Below are 22101 nucleotides of genomic sequence, written 5' to 3' on the forward strand. Positions count from 1 at the left end.
GCAGTGACGACGGGTTACAGGACCAGGAGAGGCAGTGCCGCACCAGTGTTGGGAGCAGGGAAGAGGCCAGGAAGGTGGGTCCTGCCCAGGCCCACTAGTCAGGGGTGTGGACACTGAGGAGTCCAGGATTGGAGGGGCAGCCAGGGAGCAGGGTTAGGTTCCCTCTGTTAAGGAGGTGGCCTCCATGGTCAGGGCTAGGGAGGCAGCTCAAGAAGTTCCTGGAAGTTTATTTATCTTTAAAAACCGCATTTTCACAGAGGCTTTAAGAATGGGGAGAGTGAGGGTAGAGTTAAAAACATCACCATTGTGCAGTGCCCAGTTTCTAAGAAGCCGGACAGGCCCTAGCCAGATCCAGGGCTAGGTAGCAGGGAGGGGAGAGCCAAAGCAAGGGGGGTCCTGCTAAGAAGCTGAGGTGCCCTGCTGCTCTCCAGACTCGGGCTTGGGCCTCGTCCTCTGCACACTGCGGCCTCTGCGGCGTGGGCCTGGTAGGGGTGGGTGGATGAGAAGGGCAGTTCAGGCCATCCCTCCCTGCTGGGGCACACCCCCCCTCCCACTGCCATCCCATCCTCTCCCGCTGGTGGGGGGAGCCTCCCTCCCAGAGGTGAGTGCTGAGGAAGTCCACCTGAGGCTGCTGGCTGGACTGCCCTCTTCGTCCTCTTGGGGGCTGTGGGAGCTTTCAGGTCCTGGGGTGCAGACTGCTTGGGAAGGGTTCTCTGGGCTCTTCGTGCCCTGGAAGGGGTCTGGCTTGGAGGTGGAGGGTCCTGAGTAGAGGAAACAGGTCCCCGGGTGGCTCAGAAAGGAGTTCTGAGACTGGTTAAGGGCCACCCGCCTCCACTTTGTCAGCAAGCATGCCAGAGAGAGTGCAGGGGAGCAGGCCGGCGAGGGGCACACCTCCTTTCCGTTCTCAGCGTCTGGCTGGGTTTCCTTGGATTTCTTGGCACGAGCCTTACGCCCTGCAGGACACCCATGCTGGTCAGAGACGGAAGGCCCCAGCTCCCTTTCTCTAGCCCCTCTGCCCGTCCCGCTCCAGGGCTGCATGCAGGTAGGCATGGAGAAGGGTGGTCCTGGCGGGTGCCCCACTCTGAGCTCTGTACACTCGTAAGGGCAGCTTACCTTTGGGCACAAGGGGTCCGGGGTCCCCCTAATATGGAATAGGAGAATTCAGGAGTCATTGTGGGCAGTGCTGGATGGCAGACCTGCACCTCCCCTGGGGACCCTCACAGGGCAGCCCCGTGACATCTGCAAGGGGCAAGGCCTTCTGCCCTCCACCAGCGGGAACTCAACCTCTCAGTAGCCCCTCCAGGGAGAGGCCCCAGCTCCCGCCCTGCTGTGCCCCCAGGTCTCTACCCCCCACCCTTCTCCCATCAGATTCCCTGGGGCCAGTCTGCCACTGTGAGCAGTGGGGCCCCACCTGGAACCAGATGGTGCGGCCATGCCGGTCCCGCAGGGAGCGCATGCCGGGAACCCCGTAGCATCGCAGCCAGGCTCGAAAGGCGGCAAAGTCCTGCTCCCCGCTCTCCGCCCCGTAGCCTTTGCCCCCTGTGGGACAGAGGACCCAGGCGAAGCTCAGGGAGCAGACTCACAGCCTGGGAAGAAGGGGAGCCAGGAGAGCCTGGCCCAAGCCTCAGCTACATGCTGATGGGCAGAGCCAGGCTCAGAGGCTCTCCCTCTCCCAGCTGTGTGACTTGAGACTGATATCCCCATCCTGGAGGTGGGCCGTTTGGAGGGTGCCCGCACCTGGAAAGTGGGGCGACCCCGTCCACTTTTAACCACCGAGACTATAGCCACCCGCTTCCCAGCAGGGAACTGAGCCCAGGCAAGGCAACCAATGCCCACACACAGTACGCCCAGACCAAGGCAGTTGGCCATCCTTGCCCTGCCCAGGCCTCACCCAACTGGACCACTTCCTTGGGCACAGAGTGGCACAACTCCAGCAGGTCCGGGTTCTGCAGCTTGTCCTTGATCTTCTTGCTCAGTGTCAGCTCTGGGTTCTGAAGCAGGGGCAGGCTCTCAGCGTGGGCAGAGCTGCTCACCCACAACCTGAGGGGCACTTTGTCACACACACACCACACACCCCTCCCCAAAGGGGCAATCACCCAGCTTCTAGGAAGCGCCCACTGGCCTGAGGTCACAGGTGGTCATGGCAAAGCAAAGCTGGAGGCACCAACGTGGCCCCTCCCCTGGCGGCCTGCGTGCTGACACGCCTGGGCCAGCACATGTATGTCCAGGCCTCGCTGTACCCACCGGCCTTCGCTGCTTCAGGGCCTCCATCACTGTGCGGGCCTTCTCAAAGGGGGGTATCTTCAGCCTGAAGGGTAGGGAACGGAGCCACATTGAGCAGGGGGCTGTGGGCACACCCTCGCCCGTGCCCGAGGCCCACCCCACTGACCGGTGCAGGATCTCAGCCCGCAGGTAGTTGCCGATGCCATTGAAGAACCTCTGGTCCAGGAGGGCCTCGCAGATGGGCCGGTCAAAGGCCTTGTCCTCCAGGTTCTGTAGCACGTTCTCCCTGAGGGGACACCCACCCCTGCTCTGGCCTCTGGTTCTCCCCGGTGCTCGTGCCAGCAGGAGCAGGCAAGCCACACCACTGACTCCAGCTGCAACTCGGGCGGGCAGTGTGATGAGAGATGGCAGAGGACCAGGGACGCCTGGTCAGCTCTGCTTATAAGAAAGGGGGAACTGAGTCCCAGCCGCATCCTAGGTATACTGCTGTTTCAGTAGCTAGAGTCTCAGTTGGCCTGCCTGCCCTGTGGGAACACTAATCTGGGGTTTTCATTCACCAGGGGGTGAAGGTTCCGCTGGAAGGTTGGCCTGAGGTGACTCTCATTCCAGAGAGGGCAGTGGGCCCCCTGCCTTAGCACCCAAACATCCATTTCCATCTGGGCCAGAACCTCCCTGAGAGGGTCTTCAGAGACAGCTGGCACGATCCCCCGGGGAAACCCAAATTCTAGACGGAACCTTCCCTGAGGCTGAACAGGGAGACTAGGAGGCCCCCAGAGGCACCCTGGCCCCTCATGAGGTGAGACTGTCTTCTAAGGGCCAACTGAAGGTGCAACCTCCCAGCAAGGGAGAACTGGCGACGCCCCCCTCCAGACTGGCACTTCACCATGCCCCCCAGAGTGCCTAGACAGGTCTGACGCCCACCTGTTTGTTTGCTTGTGTCCCCACCCCCTCTGCAGAGCAGGGACCAGGCCACTGCTCACAGCTGTGCCCCAGCACCTGGCCGGAAACACTCCTGCGTGTCTCCTCTAGGTGGGAGGAAGTGGCTACGGCAGAGTCTGTCATGCATGTGACCGCATCGTATCCCAGGCGCAGCCATGGGCCCTAGCCTGAATGTGGGCCCCCACAAACCCTGATGTAGAAACCACGCCGTTAACCAGTCCCCTGGTGCCCTGCTCTGGGAACTGTCCCTCCTGCTCCGCCTCACTTAGCTGTTGTGAGCCCCTTCCCCCTTTCCTCCGGATGGCTGAGCGCCCCTTCAAGAAGCAGTGTGGGGCTCTGGGCCCAAGGCCCAGCTCGGACACGAGGCTCGCTGGCCTGGTCTCCAGGGCCTGCCCATGCTCTTGCTCCCCACAGCCAGCTGTCTGCTTGTGGGGTTATGTATGTATGCGTTCGTTCAGCGGCTAGCTGTCCCCAGGACCCAGGTCATGTTCTTGGTCTGCGGGTGAGAGGATTGAGGCCCAGAGGAGACCCGGACTCCCCCCGGCCTGGAGCCCAGAACACTGTGCCTCACACCTGCTGCTGGCCCTACCTGAACTGCTCATATTCCTGGATGACGCAGGGCCCTCGGCCTGGCTGCCACTCGCCCCCGAGGTCCCAGTGACCGAAGCGGCGGATGTCCACAAAGCAGAGGGCACGTGGGGGGCCAGGTGGGGCCGTGTGGAAGCGCAGATGGGCATGGCGCGGCAGCGCGTCCCTGGGCGCCATCTGGAAGGAACCGGACATGCCGAAGCGGAAGACCAGGGCCAATGGCTCCTGGGGAGGCTGGGCGCCCGGCAGAGGGCTCAGGGTCAGCCGCAGCTCCTTGCCCCGGGCTGTGGCCGAGATGCTGTAGGCACTGCTCTCAAAGGGCACCTCGGCGTTTCGGCTGACAGCAGACTTCTCCACCTGCCCGCCAAACACCAGTCCCTTGCAGGTCTTGTTCACAAAGAGGCTGGCCAGCTGCAGCTCGGGGCCCTCGGGCATCCTGTAGGAGGGGTGGCTGAGCCCTGTGGGGGAAGCAGACAGCAGGCTGACCCAGTATATTCCACCACCCCCCCAAATCCCAGGAGGTAGAAGTCTGAGGGCCAGAGGGGACAGATAGCATAGGCCTGACCTCAACCCCAGGGCCCCCCATCAGAAGTGTGGAGGAAGCCCTGTCAGTGGAGCTGCATCTGGGAAGGAAGCAGGCCTCTTAACACTCGCTCTGAAGATGTTAGACTCAAACCCAAGTCTTAGCAGGCTCACCTCCAGCCAGCGGTTTCCTCCCAGGCTTCCCCCAGGCACTGCCTGACTCCCCCACTACTCCCCACCTTAGTCCTCATGTCCCTCCAGGCTGGACCATCCCTCCGAGCTCTCCCCTACACCCACTATCAGATTGCCTACCGGCTTCCTAGTGCTTGCTTATGCACCTGTAGTCAACAAGTTTACATTTCTACATCACATCACAATTTCTGCTGCTAGGTATGAACCGGGTGCTGCCTCCCACCCCACAGTCAGAGAACCCAAAAGCCTCTTCAAAGGTACAATCCCTGGGGGGATTGGGGTACCCAGTGAGCAGGGCCTCATTTGTCCTTCACTAATGGATAGTCAACCATGACCCAAGCACAACAACCGCTGCAGATCCAGGAGCACACACAGGGGAGCCCAGGCTTACCTTGGATTTAGAGCCACCTGGGATTTGTCTTAGGGGGTCTGGTTGTGTAGCAATTAGGCATTGGGCTGCTAACTACAAGGCCAGCGGTTCGAAACCACCAGCAGTTCCGAGGGAGAACCAAGGGGCTTTCTACTCCCATAAAGAGTCAGTCTCAGGAACTCATGGGGGATGTTCTGCCCTGTCCTGTAGGGTCCCTTATGAGGCTGCATCCACTGAGCAGGAAAGCCTTGCTGTGAACTGCCTGCCTCCCTGCTAAGGGTGAACTATGCCCTGGGCGCCAGGCGCTAGAACGGTGCCTGCGTCTGCTGACCCCACGGTGAATGTAGCTCCACCACCCTGCTCGCGGGGCAGGGACCTGAGAAACTGGCGCCCAGCCGCACGGGGACTGCCAACGACTGGGGGCGCAGGAGCCTCCGGACACCTCTGGAATCCAAGAGACTGGGAGGGCGCCAGCTGGAGCCGGTTCCGAGTTCAGAGCCAAGGGCCACGCCAGAACCCTACCCCCCCACCTTAGTGCCTCGGCCCACTTCCTACCCGTGGCCCCTATCACCTGGCAGAAGGAGGGGACTCGACCCTCAGTGTCCCGGGGTCGAGGGCGGCTTGGGTCCGGTGCACCGGGTCACTGGGTCGGGATGGATTTCCTCATCGCCCCGCCCCCATACCGCAGCTCCACCCGGGGACTGGCAGCCAAAAAAGGTTTGTTTTGCCGGAAAAAGTGAACGTCTAAATTTCTAGTTTTGCGAGAGGTGGGTGATCTATGTCTGCCTCATCCTCTCCCTCGCCGCGACTCTGGCCGCGGTTAATCCTGGCTCCTTTCTTCCCCCAATCCCCTCCCGGCCCCCAACTCTGCAGCACCCGCCCGAGCCCACCATACCACCCGCGACCTGCGCTGCAGCCACTAAGGGGTTAATGCGAGGGGCGGGGCCTCGCCCCAGAGCGTGCTGGGAGCTGCGGTCCCTGCCCAGGGCTGCTGGGAAATGTAGTTCTGAGGGCGCAGTGGCCAGGCAGCTAGGGAGATGGGCGGCGGAGGCGTGGGGTCAGTCACCTGGCTGAGAGACGGAGCAAGGTTCTGGCGTCCCGCTGCCCGGCTTGGGCACGTCTGAGGGTCAGTCTGGGTCCCGAGCTGCAGCTGTCTCCGAGGCTGGTGGGCGTCACCCCCGTCCCCCACCCCCCCCCCCGCAGGAAACTGCAGCTGGGCGCGCAGGTGTTGCTATGCGTGGGCCCTGGGGACCTGGGGGGGGGGGGCGGCTAAGTGGCACCACCAAACATCATTGCCTGTCAAGTGGGACATGCAGCCACGCAAGACGAGCCCAGGGCCGAGGAGAGCGGACTCCAGATGACTGAGGGCAGAAGGCAGGCAGCAGGCTCGGAAGTCAGAAGGACCCAGGCGAAGACCAGACCCGGGTGGCTGCGGTGTGGCCCAGGGCGGCTTCCGGAGGACAGAGGATAGGCGCTGTCCAGGTCCAGTCTGATGGCTTGCGAGGCTTTGGGCGAGTGTGACAGGGTACTGAAGGCAGTGGGCTTGACCCATCGACATGATCTGTCCCCATCTCCATCTGTGGCCCAAGTATTTTAAATTGGCCAGATCTGGCGCTTCATCCCTAAAGTGCTATCAACAGTTCAGTGGGCATTCCTATTGCCCACCAACCCACAGTGGGTCTACCATCCTTCCAAAGAGAACCAGGCCTGCTATTGAGTCAGTTCTGTCTCGGTGTGAGCTCCGTAGGTCACCCAAGAGTGGCCCGTGGGTTTCCGGAACTGTACATCTTTCTGGGCAGAAAGCCTCCTTTGTGCCACGGATCGGCTGGTAGCTTTGTACTGATGACCTTGCAGTAACTCCCCAATGTGCAGCCCACTGCATCACCAGGGCTCCTGAAGCCTAGTTAACAATAAATACTACCTAATACCTTGTCTACAAATTTCCTCCGTGGTCACCAAATTTCTTCCAAAGTTTGTTCAAGGCTGTTTCTATTGTAGGGTGATATCTCTTTAATCATTTTTAATCTAGATGGCACCACCCCACCTCCTACCTTTTTTTTGGGGGGGGGGGCGGGAATGGGAAATGTGTCTTTCATGACCATTACAGAGGCATAGTCCTGGGTTCGATTCTGAGCAGTGTCAGAGCCAGGCTCTTAAAAGGATCTATGTGTCTCCCAGTCTCTTAACGCAATACTCAGATTATCCAGGACTCAATTAAAAATCACTCTTCAAAATAAAGTAATAAAAATCACTCATCAAAAAGTGCATCTACTCACTGGTTGCATGAGTCAGGGGTTGGGTCCACTCTTTTTCTGATGCTTAAACCATCTCTTTGACCAGCGGAGCAAGCTGGCTCCTTTTGGCAAGACACATCCTTGTCTGAGAGAGCCCTCGCGCGGGCCGTCCCCGGCTCATTCCCTGCTCGGAGCCAGGAATCGGCTTTTGCCCCATTGGTCTTGGCCACTCCTGGGCAGTCTGAACCACACTAAATAGAGCAGAGCTGCCTTTCCTGGAGCCCATTTTTAATGACTTGGTGCTGGAATGTTATGAGTTAGAGGCCCCAATAAAATGATTTTTTTTAAAGATGCAACTGGAACAATACTTAAGTTTCATGATGAAAGCAGTAATAATTGAAAAATAAATAGCTTGGTGGGTGAAGCAAAAGTGCTACCATATGGAACCCATCACAAGATTGGGTATAAAGCACCCTCCGGGGGAAGAGAGGGGAAAAAGTAACAGAAATGTGGATGAAGAAAGACAACAGTGTAAGACACAAAAAAACAACAACAATATAAAATTGATTAAGGATTGATGAGGATGGGAGGTGGGGGGGGAGAGGAACTGAGACCAAGGTCTCAAGTAGAAAGAAAATGTTTTGGAAATGTTGATGGCAACAGATACACATGCATGCTTGATACAACTGAATGATGGACTGTCACAAGATTTGTAAGAGCCCCCAATAAGATGTTACTAAAAATAAAAAAGGCTACATTGACACGTGGTTCTGGGTGAGCGTGGACACTGATAAAACCGGATCCAGTGTGAGAGTCATTTACATAGGAAATGTTGAATAGGAACTTATTTTACTGGGTAAACATCCACCCAAAATACAGTAAAATATTATTTTAAAAAAAAAGACTCTTAGTTCTCAAGGAGGAGCCCTGGTGGTACAAGAGTCAAGTGTCTGGCGGGTGACCCAGCTGCTCCGCAGGACTCAGGCCCAGCCCTCTGCTCCCTGACATGCACACAGAGACAGACTCACTTCCATCCGGGCGATTCCCACTCCCAGCGACCCGGTCACAGAGAAGAGCTGCCCCTGTTGGTTTCTGAGTGACTTTTCATGGGACTGGGACGCTTCCTCTTCCTCCTGCAGAACAGCTGGTGGCTTCGAACTGCTGACCTTGTGGCTCACAGCCCAACCATTACCCCACTGTGTCACCTGAGCTCTCTCCATGCAGCTTACAACCAGGAACCCCCAGGGGGCAGTTCTGCCCTGTCACAGGGAGTCGCTAGGGTTCCTCTGAAAACCAGCAGCACCCAGCTTGATCCATGGGGGGCATGGGAGTGGGCTCAGGCACGGGCCCCTTCCTCTGTAAAGATGGCGGAAAGTGCTCTCCTTTCTGCACGTGGGGCCCCTGGTGCTTGCTGCCAGCCTGAGGCCGGCATGGGGAGTGCAGAGCTAGGGCCCAAGCCTTCCTCTCCATGGGCAAGCACATTCTTTTGGGGGTTCAGTTCGCCTTACCAGTGGCTGAGAAATGAGTGCTGAGCCGGGATGCCAACACTCACGTGTCGCCTGGTCACGATCATGAAACCCACAAGGCCAGACGCACGCAGTCCTTCGCATGTCTGTTTATTCTTCCGCCTTATGAAAATGGCCCACGAGCGCCTCTGATGCGGAAGGAAGGCGATGCTGAGAGGGCTGTGAGCTCCCAGTGCTGAGCTCTTGGTGGGGGGGGCCCGAAGCCAGGGGCTCAGGAGGCCTAGGCCTGGGGCCGCTCTCCACAGAGGAGTGGGGGGGGGGCACTTCACATGGCCAGAGCGGTTCTACATGGACCCAGTAGTCCTGGAAGCTTCTCCTCAGCTCAAGGAACTCAACAGTGTCTGGCCCATCTTCAGTTCTGCGGGGATGAGAAAGAGGGAGGCATGTGAGCAGGTGGCCGGGTGGATGGACGGGCGGGGGGGGGGGGGGGGTGCTCTCAGTGCTCCGGGTCTAGATGAGTCTCACCTGCCAGGAGAACCTGGAACTTGTCTGCTGATAGGGACATGGTGACAGGCTGAGCCTCGGCCCCCGGGGCAGATGCCACGTGAAGCTGCAGGTGCACCACGGGCTCTTCCACGGACCGCAGCAGGCTGGAGCTCAGTGTGTAGTCCACCCGCCAGCACACGCCTGCCAGCCTGTTCACTGCAAGGCGCAGCGGGGTGGCGCTCAGAGTCCTGGGCAGCCCTGAGCCCTGCAGGGCTGGGTGGCCTTTGCCAAGCTCTGCTCCCTCTGAGCCTGCTTCTCGTTCTCACCATCAGGGCTGCCACCCCGACCTGGGCTCGGGGCTCAGAGGACAGGCGCTCAGGTGGGTCATGGGCTGGGGCTGCAGCCCCCTGAGGACTGACATGGGGAGAGCTGCACGCACCTTCTGAAATGGACCTCGGCCCCCACTCCACTCACCTCGAAGGCTGCAGGCCCGAAGGTGCTCCTGCAGGGCGCTCTGCTTTTCCTCGTAGCAACGGCACAGGCTGGCTGCGTGCTCTAAAGGCCGAACGGAGGTCCCCTGAGGCCCAGCCTGGGGCTGCTCGGTGGGCAGCTCTCAGGCCCCCGGCCAGTCAGCTTGGTGCCCTTCTCAGGGCTGCCCAGCCTAGCCGGCTGTCCAGCTGCCCGCCAGGTCCCCGTACCTTTGGGCAGCCCCAGCTGCTGCAGTTCACTGGACAAGGACTCGCTGTCCACGTTGTGCTTGGCCGCGCTGGAGAGGATGAAACTCAGCACGGCCACCATGGCTTTGACGTCGCCCGACTCTGAGGAGACATAGAGGGCAGGGTCACGTGGCTCCAGCTGCCGCTGCTGCCCTGGGAACTCGATCCCCTGCTCTCCCTGGGCACACGGTCAGGGACGGCTGCTGGGAGCCAGCCCGAGGCCGGTGGGTTTAGAGGGTACTCACCAAACTTGGTGTCTGCGGTGAGCTTCAGGATCTTCACATACTATGGGGAAAGGGGCATCTCAGGGGGCCCGGCCCTCCCAGCCAGGCCCTCCCCTCCTGCCTGCCCTCTCCAGCCTGGACCCTCTGGCTGGGGCTAAAGAAAAGGCTGGACCGCCGCCTCCCTGGGCCTGGTGCAGAGTCTGGGCAGGTCCTGTACTCACGTCGATCCCCTGCCCCAGGAGCTCCCTCAGCACCTGGCCACACAGCAGGCGCAGCTTCACGGAGGACTAGAAGAGAAGGCCCCACGCAGTCAGACTGGCCAGGGGTGCCCAGAGCGCGCTGGCCACATGACCAGGATGACACAGGCTGAGAACCCCAAGGGACCCTGCCACCACCCACCCGCAGAGCCCCGTCCCTCCCAGGCAGCAGAGCCCCGGGCACTCAACAATCTTGGCCAGCGTGCTGATCTCTGCCAGGACCCAGTCGGGACAGTCCAGATCACCACAGAAGCGGAACCTCTGTAAGGGGGTGAGGCGGGTGGTCAGGCTGGGGGTGGCGCCCACAGGACGCCTCACCAGTCCCCGGTCACATACTACCTCCTCTCACCAAGCTGCGGAAGAGAATGCTCCCCCGGACCACTGGTCGCTTAGTTCCTGGACGGTGACCTCAGGCCACCCGATGGCTGCCCACAGTGGCAGCTCCAGCCCCAAGTTGAGCCCTCCACTCCCATGAGCCTCTCCTTCCCCTCCACTGGCCAACTTGTACCCTCAGCCCACGCTGGCAACCTCGCCCTCACCATTTCAAGGCCCTGCCAGTCGGCACTAAAGGGCTATCCAAGTGTCTGTGCTTCCAAAGGTGGCCAAGTCAGAGTCGCTGCGTAACCCCCTGGGCTTTAAAGAAACTGCCACGCAAGGAAGAGAGCTTAAGGTGTCGTTCGAAGTTCGTGGGAATGCAGATTTATGATGTGCACTGAGTTCGAGGGCCCCTGAAGTCTATTCACAGAGCCCGGCACACCTGCTTGCTTCCTTGCACCAAATCTTAAAACGCCTACTTTCGCCAGGCTCTGTCCTCTGCCCTCTCTCCTCAACCCACATGCTCAGGGGGCAGCTTCGGCGTTTTTTAAAAGCCATTTTATTGACAGACGCTTCCCGCACAACACAATTCAGCGGCTCAAGTCTGCTAGAAAGAGCCGTGCAATCCCCACCACATTCTACTCTGGCTCTGTCAGCAGCGGCTGCATCCTCAGTGGTCAATGCCACCCCCACCCCGTGACTCTCCCCCTCCATTGCCCTGGCCCTCGCTCAGTCTCCAGCACTGGCTCCCGGGTGTCTGCTCCCCTGGCTCGATTCCCAGGATATAAATCTTCCCAAGAGCAGAAAGCCTCAACTTGCTTCCCCGAAGTGGCTGGTGGGTTTGAACAGCCGGCCTTGCGGTAAGCAGACCACCGAGGTCCATGGCATACATTGGGCACTAAAGAAACAGGCTGAGTGAAGGAATGAGCGGCTGGCACACCCATGCTGCTTGGTTGGCTCTGGAAGGCGCGAAGGGGCAAGACTAGGCCTGATTCCAAGCACGGGTTCCCCAAGGCCCGCTGATGGCTGCGAGGTCTGCCCCCCTGGGAGGTCTTCCTGGGGTCACACGGGGGCGCCTGGGCGGCACCCGCAAGCCCCAGGACAGTGTCCACTACCACCCACCCGAGGGCCTTTCTGCCAAGGCGGCTCGGAGGACTCCCAGCGGGCGGCCTGCCTTGTTGGGGTGCACGGTGGGGTCCGGGGTGGGTGGGTTTGGCCAGAGCTTCGCTCTACAAGGTCCCCCGGCCCTCCCGCATGACCAGCCCCCCCAAAGCCTTGCACCCCTCGCCTCGATCCCTGGACATCCTCATCCCACTCCCGCCCTTCCCCGGGCGCTGACAAGGTGGGGCTTTGGGGGACCGTGCCCTGCGTCCCCCCACTCCCACGCCCCCAGCTCACCATCGCGCCGCGCCGTCCGCGGCCAGGAGCTCCCTGCGCGCCCACTCGGTCAGCTGACCCGGCGGTCACGTGACCCGGGGGCGGGGCGGGGCGGGCCTGGGGGCGGGCCGAGCGGCTCCCCGCGGCCTCTGCGGGCGCACCCCGGAAGTCACCGCCTTCGAAAGACGCGCTCCGACCGGGGAGACGTCGGTCCGTCAGCGCGACCGGAAGTCGATGACTTTGCTCCGATTAAGGGACAGGAGGCGGGGCTGGTTTGCAGGTTAATTCCCTCCACTCAGCAACGCGTGCGCGTGTACAGATGTATCCACATGTAACATATGTCTGCTGTAGAAAAAGACACTTAAGAACACTTCACCGGCAATTGTAATACCCTTCGGGTAAAGGGCACATACCGGAATAAAAATCTTTATGATTGTCACGGCAGGGGTCACCCCCCCCCCCCCCCCGTAAAGAAACACATCACCATACCCTCTGGGCATTAGAGCTTAATTTATGCGGACTGGGTCTGCGAAGGACAAAGGGTTGCAGTGAGAGTCTTAAATTCATTGCTGAAGTCTCCACATTGATCCAGCTTTCCCTGAATTCTTGCTGGCATTGACCAGCCAAGAGAGTCGTTTTGCCCTCAGCCACGGTGTATTTAAGGGGTCCCACTGGCGTGTGGGAGCCCAGGTGGCATAGTGGTTCTGTATTGGGCTGCCATCCGAAAGGGCAGCATTTCGAAATCAGCAGCCAGCTCTGAGGGAGAAAGATGGGCAGTCCTAGCGTCTGTAGGTTTGTTGTGAGTCAGCTTCCAGGCAATGGGAGTGACAGGATACACCTTGGGCCAACTACAAGGCCCCCAGTTTGAAACCGCTGCCAGCCAGCGGGGGGAAAAGATGAGACTTTCTACTCCAGTAAAGACTTGGAAATGTCCAGGATGTCTCTGTCTTACAGGGTCACTTTGAGTTGGGATTGACGGAGGGTGGGGGAGACAGGTGGAGGGATGGCTTCACTCAAAGTCATTGCGTTGATTCTGGTTCATGGTACCTTTTCAGTAAGGGCACAGCGGATCTGCCTCTGTGGGTTTCCAAGGCCGTAAATCTTTATGGCAGCAGGCAAGCTCATGTGTCCTACAAGGAGCAGCTGTGGTTTTGAACTGGGGAACTTGTGGTTGGGAGCCCAACATGTAACCCACTATGCCACAGAGGTCCTGCCTCTGCTCAAGAGCCACTCAGTGTCTCACCTTCCTCCCGTGGCACATCTTAGTGTGCGATGCTACCACAGATCAGGGTTTCTTATTATCTCACTTACTACTAGCAAAGGGTTCTTCCTGTCATCGGGCCCGAAAGTTCCAGAATCTCATAAAGGGGCTCCTCTCGAAGGGACACATCTCTACTGTGTTAGTTTCCATTCCCCCCAAAGCAAAGCCTGTATCACAAATGATGAACTCGACTAGTTTTTGAAAGAGGGGATCCCACGAGGAAGGAGAGCCAGAATGTGCCTGAGAGGCAAGGATGGCGAGATTTGGTCTCGTGGACGGTGGGCACATTGTCGGGAGAGACGGGTGGGCACAGTGGCTGCATCAAGGGGCTCGGGCATAAGAACCATTGTGAGAACAGCACAGGATTGGGCCGAGTCTCCTTCTGCTGTTTGCACATAGATTGGGTCCCTAAGCGGAACTGATTTGGTGGGTGCTCACAGCACTCCTGGGCGACCAGAGTGGGAGAAGAGAGAGCCCACTAAGGTGGGGTTGACCTGGAGGTGTCTCTTGGCCTGTTATGACTGTGGGTGCTCTGTGTGGTATGGGAGTCCCTGAGGAACGGTGTAAATTAACCTTCAGAATTTCCCTCTAAAGGTGGGAAGGCCAGGGCCTCCAACTCCTGGCTTCAGAGAGCTACTTGAGCTGCACGTCCCACTCAGCAGAAAGGCGCAAAGCGAGGGGAACGACCGTCCTTTTGGGAGACATGTTACCTAACTCCCTGCTGAGACTTACACTAACTGGAAAGAGACTTACACTAACGTGGGCACAACCCCCTGGAAAGGAGGCTGGGACATAAAGTCTGTATCCCGGACAATTACATGCCCCGGTGACAATCAAGGACACGATTAGTCATAAGGAATGGGGAAGAGTATTGAGGGCAGCTAATGGACCCTGCCAGTGTCCTCTCCTCCACTGGCTAGTCCGCCCCTCTTCTAGAATGCCTACTGTCCCCAGCGCTTGTTTCATCCCTCTTCCTTTCCAAACAATCGGAGCAGGCAACGATGGCACCACCACCATGACTGAGTGTCATACCCTTCTGTGCCAGACGGGTCAAGCCTTTCCTGGCCTTTGGGCTGCTTGGCAGGTTGAACTTGCAAATAGCAGCAATGTAGAATTATTGGCTGTACTCACGCAAATCCCTTGTCCCCACACCCACACCACGAGAAAAGCCAGTTTTGCATATCTTTGTACACTTATTGCAACCGGCAACAAACTTGAAGATAAACAAGCGGCCATCTAGCAGGGAAGCAACAAAGCCTACACGGAAGAAGCACACCAGCCTGTGTGATCATGAGGTGTCGATGGGATCAGGCATCAGATGACCCCAAACAAACAATCATATTGATGCGAATGAGGGGGGTTGGAGGGAAGGCCCAAAGCCCATCTGTAGACAACTGGACATCCCCTCCCATAAAGGTCACAAGGAAGGGATAAGCCAGCCAGGGTGCAGTATAGCATTGACAAAACATACAACATTCCTCTAGTTCTTTAATGCTTCCATCCCCCGCCCCCACTATCATGAGCCCAGTTCTACCTTACAAATCTGGCTAGACCAGAGCATGGACACTGGTACAGATAAGATCTCTCAACTCACAGAATCCAGGACAGATAAATCTCTCAGAAACAGTTATGGGAGTAGTGATACTGTGAGGGTAGGAGGAAGGTGCGGGGAGAAGGGGAGAAAGGGGGGAACCAATCGCAATGATAGATGTATACCCCCCTTGAGGGGGACGAACAAGAGAAACGTGGGTGAAGGGAGATGGCAGATGGTGTAAGATATGAAAATAATAATAATTTATAATTTATCAAGGGGTCACAAGAGTAGGAGGGTTGGGGAGGGAGGGAAAAAAGGGGAGCTGATACTAGAGGGGGAACCGATTTCAAGGATCTACATATAACCTCCTAACCAGATGCTTTCTTCACCATATTTGCTTATTCACCTGCTTTGTCTTCAGCAGTTGTGTCGGGAAGGTGAGCATCATGGAATGCCAGTTTAATAGAACAAAGTATTCTTGCATTGAGGGAGTACTTGAGTGGAGGCCCAGTGTCCTTCTGCTACCTTGATACTAAACTTATAAATATATGCACATATATATTTCCCCATCCCAATATATAAATATATTACATATGTACGTATGTATTTAATGTATAAATATATTTATATATGTAATATAAAATATATATTTACATATGTACATGTCAATATCCTTCTATTTATATTTTTAAAAGTATGACCAGAGTGCTCCTTAGAGGTAATGATGACAAGACTTCATTGTACATACTTTGGCCCTGTGATCAGGAGAGACCGGTCCCTGGGGAAGGACATCACATGGGTACGTCGAAGAACAGTGAAGGAGATGGACTGACACCGTGCCTGCCACCCGGGGCTCTGGCAGAGGGACCACTGCGAGGATGGCGCAGGGCCGGGCAGTGGCTCTCTCTTGTGCACACAGGGCCACTCACTATGAGTTTGGAGTGACTCAATGGCATCTAACAACAAGAAAGCAGAAGGTCAAGTGAATCTAATTTTTAAAAAAATTCTATTGAAAGATGATTTTACTGGGGGCTCTTACAGCTCTTGTAACCATCGATCCACCCATTATATCAAGCACATGTTACGTAGGTTGCCATCATTATTTTCTAGACATTTACTTTCTATTGAGCCCTTGGTATCAGGTCCTCTTTTTAAAAAAATTTTTATTTTGTATATTCAATATCTCTAAAACATATGCCTCTATGCATAGCTAAAGTGGTGGTAGTTGTGTTAAGGTGGGTTAACTATCAGCGACACTCATATATGTGCAAGAAAGAGCTTATATAAAGAAAGAAGTAATTATATATCAAGAAGGCAGCCCAGCCCAGCCCAATTGGAGTCCAAAACTAGTCCATAAGTGCCTATTGAAGCTCACGCGACCACATGCAATGATGAAGGCAGGAAGGTCACAAGTCAGTAGTACAGAGTGGTGTGGATCCAAGGTCAGTGGGAACACGGTGGGCTCTGGCAGCTCTCTGGGTCAATAGCAGAGTCCCAGCAGGCAGGAAGGCAAGGTGGGAGAGAGAGAGAGAGAGAGAGAGAGAGAGAGAGAGAGAGAGAGAGAGAGAGAGAGAGAGAAGTTCCAAGGCTCCTCCTTATGAGAAGGACACACACACACACACCCTAGAGCCAGCATCAGGCTGTGACCTTGTGACCTGATTCAGAGGGTGAATTCCACCCTCAAACTTTTATACAACTTCAAGTTAACATCAAATTGTCTAACCACCACAGTAGTCTTGTTAAAGGTACTATATAAACTTTCCACAATACATATTATTAAACCCTTCAGCAGTTATGATGATGAAGAGTATTAGTCCACTCTGTAATATTGAAGGTAGCCAAGAAATAATACTATTAGGACGAACAAACAAACCCAATTCCATCAAGTAAATTCCAATTCATGGCTACCTTACATAGGTTTCTGAGACTGTAAAACTTTTTTCTACTTTAATTTATATTAATAATTAAATAATTAATTATTAAATATTATTATTGATTATTGATATTTAATTAATAAATAATTAAATAATTAGAATTGTTTCTTGAGGTTAATTTTATTGGTTTGTTTTTTAATCATTTTATTGGGGGCTTGTACAACTCTTATCACCATCCATCCATCCATGTGTCAAGCACATTTGTACATTTGTTGCCATCATCATTCTCAAAACATATGCTTTCTGTTTGAGCCCTTAGTATCAGCTCCTCATTTCCCCCTCTCTCCACACTCCCCCTCCCTCATAAACCCTTGATAATTTATAGATTATTAATATTTTATCATATCTTACACTGTCCAACATTTCCCTTCACCCGCTTTTAAAGAAATAATTATATTGGGGGCTTGTACAATTCTTATCACTATCCATACGTACATCCATTGTGTCAAGCACACGTGTACCTTTGTTGACATCATTCTCAAAACATTTGCCTTCCACTTGAGACCTTAATATCGGCTGCTCATTTTCCCCCTCCTTCCCCACTCCTCCCCCTTCACCCATTTTTTTGAGAGGCAATAGTTGTAGGTGACCTTCAAGAATGTAGGTGGAAGGAGGGAGGGGCAAAAAGAGGAGCTGATCCCAAGGACTCAAGTAGAAAGAAAGTGTTTAGGAAATGAGGATGGCAACATATGGACACACATGCTTGATACAATTGCTGTATGGAAAGTAAGAGCTTTAAGAGCCCCCAATACAATGATTTTTTTTTAAAGAATGTAGGTGGCCAAACTGTTAGTGTGCTAAATGAAAACATATCTAATGGGTAGGCACATGTAATTATTGCAAATTCTATTTCTACATACATGTCTGTATGTCCTGTGAATATATCCCTGTGTATAGTAGAACAAACAGGGGGCAGTGTTATGGAAACATCTTTGACATATCCAAACACCTCAAGGGAATGAGTTTCTGGGCCCTCATTAATGATTTATTAAATGATGTATTAAAAAAGAAGACAGTTTAGATTACAGGAATCTACATATAGCCTCCTCCCTGGGGGAGGGGGGACAGCAGAGAAGAGGGCAGGGGGAGACATCTTACAGTGTAATATATGACAAAATAATAATATATGAATGATGAAGGGTTCACAGGGTGGAGGGGTGTGGGGAGGGAGGGGGAAAATGAGCAGCAGATATTAAGGGCTCAAGTAGAAGGCAAATGTTTTGAGAATGATGATGGCAACAAAGGTACATATGTTCTTGACACAATGGATGGATTGTGATAAGAATTGTATGAGCCCCCAATAAAATTATTTTTTTTAAAAAGAATGTATAAGAAACCAAAAGATGCTTAATAAATAAAATGTCTTATACTTAAAAAAGAGAAGACAGTCTAATGTCCAGCAAATACATAAAGTAACATTTAGCATTCCATGATGCTCACCTTCCCAGAAAGATTACAGAAGACAAATGGGTGCATAAGCAAATGTGGTGAAGAAAGCTGATGGTGCCCAGCTATCAAAAGACACAGTGTCTGGGATCTGAAAGGCTTGAAAGTAAACAAGCGGCCATCTAGCTGAGAAGCAACAAAGCCCACATGGAAGAAAGCACACCAGCCTGTGTGATCACAAGGTTCTGAAGGGATCAGGCATCAGATATCACAGAACAAAAAAACACATGATTGTAATGAGGGTAAGTGCAGATTGGGAACCCGAAGTCCCTCTGTAGGCAGCTGGATATCCCCTTGCAAAAGGATCTTGGGGAGGAGATGAGCCAATCAGGGTACAGTAAAGCAATGGTGAAACATACAACTTTCCTCTAGTTCCTAAATGCTTCCTCCCCCCAACTATCATGATCCCAATTCTACCTTACAACCCAGCTAGACCAGAATATGTTACACTGGTGCAGATAGGAACCAGAAGCACAGGGAATCCAGGACAAATGATCCCTTCAGGACCAGTGGTGAGAGTGGCGATACCGGGAGGGTGGAGGGAAGGTGGGGTAGAAAGGGGGAACTGATTACAAGGATCTACATATAACCCTATCCCAGGGGGACAGTCAACAGAAAAGTGGTTGAAGGGAGACATTGGACAGTGTAAGATATGACAAAATAATAATAATTTATAAATTATCAAAGGTTCATGAGGAAGGAGGGAGCGGGGAGGGAGGGTAAAAAATGAGGAACTGATACCAAGGGCTCAAGTAGAAAGCAAATGTTTTGAGGATGAGGGCAATGAATGTACAAATGTGCTTTACACAACTGATGTATGCATGGATTGTGATAAGAGTTGTATGAGCTCCTAATAAAATGAAATTGAAAAAAAAAGAATATGGAAAAAAATTTTTCCCAAACCTTGGTCAAGCATGTTTTTAAAGAGCGTCAGATAAAGCACAAATCAATTTGGAGGCACGAGGCCATACGGTCACGAGAGACAAGATGACCAAGTCTCTAAGCATCCGAATAGTCGGGAGACCCCAGGGGTGAGTAAGGGGACCGTGGGCTTGGCTGCTGCTGGCTCCAGAAGAAACGGGCGCGACCCGGTGTGCACAGAAACCTACTGAACCAGCGCCACCAGCAAGTGCTCCTGGGGTCTCAGGTGCGGCAAACACACCTGGGTCAAGGCTAACACCTAACTTTCCGCCCCAAAGAAAATGACTGATTCTCTCGACTCGCCCACACATTTTATGTAACTTGTAACACATGAAATAAACTTGCACTTTGCTGTGAGCATTTTGCCTTTGATAACGCAGGAACCAATCTTTTGCGGCTTTCCACAGTTTCAAGGTCAGGAGCAGGAAGCCTCCCCTTTCTCCCGAAGAGCGAATGGTGGGTTTGGACTGTGGTTAGTGGCACATGGCGAATGGTGGGTTCGGACTGTGGTTAGTGGCACATGGCGAATGGTGGGTTCGGACTGTGGTTAGCGGCACAGAGCCCCCCTTTACCACCAGGGCCTCATCAGCAGGCAGCTCCACTTAGCTCCATTTAAACCCACCTTCCCTTGCTCCGGACGGGAGCCTGCAGACTGGATCCTGTCCACCTGCCTCGAGGTATGGGGTTACTCTGGGTGTTGGGAAGTAAGCAGGGCTGTGACCCCAAAATGCTCCACAGAACTGGAGGTTAGACCCAGACACAGAGCTGGAGGAAGAAGAAGGGGGGCTGGCGGCGGAGGCATGGGCACTTTCTACGTGCTGTTCTGAGAGTGCATGCCCAGACTCCCCTCGACCCCTCAGCTCCGGGGCCTCTCTCTGCCTAGAACCCCAAGGTCCTCAGAAACCCATGAGGCAGGACGGGTTTAGTCTCCTCCCTCTGGCTGGCCAGTCCTTCATCAAGGCCAGTGCATGGCCATGGCCTTCGTGAGGACAGAGGGCAGCCCACAGGGGTCAGGAACCCAGGCCTCTCATGGCACAGGGAGAATTTTCAATTGGGCAAATAGTGTGCCGGGGCTGGGCCTTCTCCCATCTGCTGCTCCTTGGGCCTCCTGTGAATCCCCAATTCTGCCTTTGCTGGCAGGCCTGAGCCCTCACCCCATCCCTTTTCTGAAAAGCAAGGCACCAGTGCTCCTGTGTAGCCTGTAGGGAGGGAGGCGAAGGCCGGGAGCTAGCAAGCACTGCCAAGGGTCACGTGGGGATGGCGGGCGCAGGAACAGTGGTGTTGTGAGCCCCCATGCCATGCCCTCCACAGAGCCTGGGCTGAGGGGTTGGTGGGGGCAGGGCGGGGGCAGGAGAGGGCGGCCTCAGCTTTGCTCCCCATCCCTGAACTGGAAGCCACATCAGTAGCCTCCGGCCCCCCACTGTGTGTCCAGGCAAATGAACGTCTGCAGGTGGTGCGCGGGGTGACTCACCTCTTCCCTTCGCCCATTCACCCTGGGGACCCGCTTTCACCCTGCTCCTCAAGATCCTCAGGGTGCTCCCCAGGGGCAAGGATCTCTCCCGGGGTAGCCTCCCCATCTTCCCCCAGGACACAGACCAGAGGGGAGCGGGGGAAGGGGCCGGGAGGTCCTGGTTCTTCTCCAGGGCCCAACAGAGAGGACCTGCCTCGTGCTCTTCCACACACCATCTGCCTGCCTCCCTCCCTGCTCGGCGGGGTACCCAGGAGGGCTCTCTCCCCAACGCCCACCGGGCAACATTCTAACCCAGGAAAGCCACAGAATCCTCAGTGCTCCAGCCTGTAGTGAATGCGCGGCCAGCTCAGAGGAGGACAGTGGCCCTGCCACAGCTTGGAGGTCCAGGAAGGGCCCCCATGGAGTGGCTGGAGCTGGCCTGTGAGGGGAGTAGTGCTAGCCTGTCCTCCATGCTGTCCTGAAGGCTGTCCTTCTGTCCAGCCCCTTTCTGTTGGCTTCTTCCTGCCCCGGGTCCAGAACCCCTGCCCGGTGTGTGCCAGGCATTGGGATGAAGCCATTGCAGGGACAGGCTGTGTGAGGGCCCAGAAGATCAGCCCCCATGCTGTGCACCAACCCTGTCGGGGACTGAGTCCTGAGCCTGGTCATCTAGTGACGCGGACTCTGCTTCCACCGCGCTCTGAGGCGTGGGCCCGGACCCAGGCCGGACCCTGACCTGCAGCTCCTGAGGGAGCTTCTTCTGTAAAATTCCTCTTGGTCACAGGGGCTTTGATGGGCACAGTGAGCTTGTACTCGGCTCTGCCACGCCTCCTGGCCCCCCGTGCTTGTTCCCAGAATCCTCTGCCTGACGGTGAGGCATGACTGCTAGCAACATAGCAATAACAAAGAACAAGACCGGGGAGCCTGAAAAGAGACTGAGGCAAAACAAGACACCACCCCGGACGGGTATGTGGGGGTGGGGGTGGGGGTGGGGTCTCCCAGAACCCACCAGCAGAACCAGGAGCATGTGTTAGAAGGGACTCACTGATAAGCCTGAATCATAAGCAGCAGAGCATGGCCAGTGTGCATCCCTCTCTCCTTGGGGTGGTCAGCGTCCCGCTCTCCCCTGCTCTAGGTGACTGGTGATTTGTCTGGGGCCACAGTGTATTAGCAACATCCCCGCGGAAGGCTCTCCCCCTGGCCAGTCCCTGCACTTGGTAACCGAGAATTCCCCAGGCCAAGCGGCATAAGAGCAGCGTCCTCTCCCTGAAGGCTCCCAGCTCAAGCCTCTTCCTGGTGGCCGTGAGTTCCCCCGGCCTTCTCAGGCCGCATTCGCTGGCCAGCCACAGACCCCAGAGACAAGGGCGTTCCTAACAGGGCACTTAGCTTCCTTGTAAGATACATCTACCCAGGAGTGATCAGCCAAGCAAGACCCTTTCAGCTCATTTCTGCGGACTGCCTCTTGATTTTACAAGTGCGACTTTCGCCCTGTGGGGGCTTAGTGGACCCCTTCTGTGTGCGGATCTCCACAGGCAGCCTGTGAGGAGAGGGAGCCGAGCCAGGGTTTATGCTTTAATTTCATCCCTGAATCTGTTTACCGGGCTTCATTGTGCTGAATAAAACCCAAGCATTACCAAGACAATCCAATG

The 22101-nt window shown here is 55.3% G+C and overlaps 2 protein-coding genes across 5 annotated transcripts; both read right to left on the reverse strand.

The window, feature by feature from the left end:
* Positions 1-207: 207 nt before the first annotated feature.
* NEIL1 (nei like DNA glycosylase 1) lies at positions 208-5678 on the reverse strand. 4 transcript variants are annotated; one of them, XM_075536140.1, is made up of 10 exons: positions 5406-5678; positions 3752-4208; positions 2390-2509; positions 2245-2308; positions 1892-1991; positions 1412-1539; positions 1114-1141; positions 892-953; positions 623-761; positions 208-482 (listed from the first exon to the last, which is right to left on the reverse strand). In XM_075536140.1, exons 2-10 carry the CDS (start codon positions 4183-4185, stop codon positions 400-402), a joined length of 1158 nt encoding a protein of 385 aa, XP_075392255.1. In that variant the 5' UTR covers positions 4186-4208; positions 5406-5678; the 3' UTR covers positions 208-399. The 4 variants fall into 4 exon arrangements, with proteins under 4 accessions (XP_075392255.1, XP_075392252.1, XP_075392254.1 ...); XM_075536137.1 differs by lacking the exon at positions 892-953; XM_075536139.1 differs by lacking the exon at positions 892-953 and having other exon boundaries at positions 5390-5678.
* Positions 5679-8671: 2993 nt separating this feature from the next.
* COMMD4 (COMM domain containing 4) lies at positions 8672-12029 on the reverse strand. Its single transcript, XM_075536141.1, has 8 exons — positions 11931-12029; positions 10407-10478; positions 10182-10247; positions 9982-10021; positions 9719-9838; positions 9495-9575; positions 9060-9236; positions 8672-8952 (listed from the first exon to the last, which is right to left on the reverse strand). Exons 1-8 carry the CDS (start codon positions 11931-11933, stop codon positions 8912-8914), a joined length of 600 nt encoding a protein of 199 aa, XP_075392256.1. The 5' UTR covers positions 11934-12029; the 3' UTR covers positions 8672-8911.
* Between the last annotated feature and the right edge of the window lie 10072 nt (positions 12030-22101).

This window comes from Tenrec ecaudatus, chromosome 17, assembly GCF_050624435.1.
Source record: "Tenrec ecaudatus isolate mTenEca1 chromosome 17, mTenEca1.hap1, whole genome shotgun sequence".
NCBI lineage: Eukaryota > Metazoa > Chordata > Mammalia > Afrosoricida > Tenrecidae > Tenrec > Tenrec ecaudatus.

Bases quoted from the DNA above. Each gene is read 5' to 3' on its own strand.
- NEIL1 (XM_075536137.1), bottom strand. From the start codon at position 4,185: ATGCCCGAGGGCCCCGAGCTGCAGCTGGCCAGCCTCTTTGTGAACAAG. The intron at 1,540-1,891 runs GTGAGGCCTGGG...TCTGTCCCACAG, and splicing joins CAAGGAAGTGGTCCAGTTGG to GGGGCAAAGGCTACGGGGCG. The intron at 1,142-1,411 runs GTGGGGCCCCAC...ATTCCATATTAG, and splicing joins GCCGCACCATCTGGTTCCAG to GGGGACCCCGGACCCCTTGT.
- COMMD4 (XM_075536141.1), bottom strand. The intron at 10,022-10,181 runs GTGAGTACAGGA...CTTTCCCCATAG, and splicing joins TCCTGGGGCAGGGGATCGAC to TATGTGAAGATCCTGAAGCT. The intron at 9,237-9,494 runs GTGAGTGGAGTG...TGCGCCTTGCAG, and splicing joins TCGGGCCTGCAGCCTTCGAG to TGAACAGGCTGGCAGGCGTG.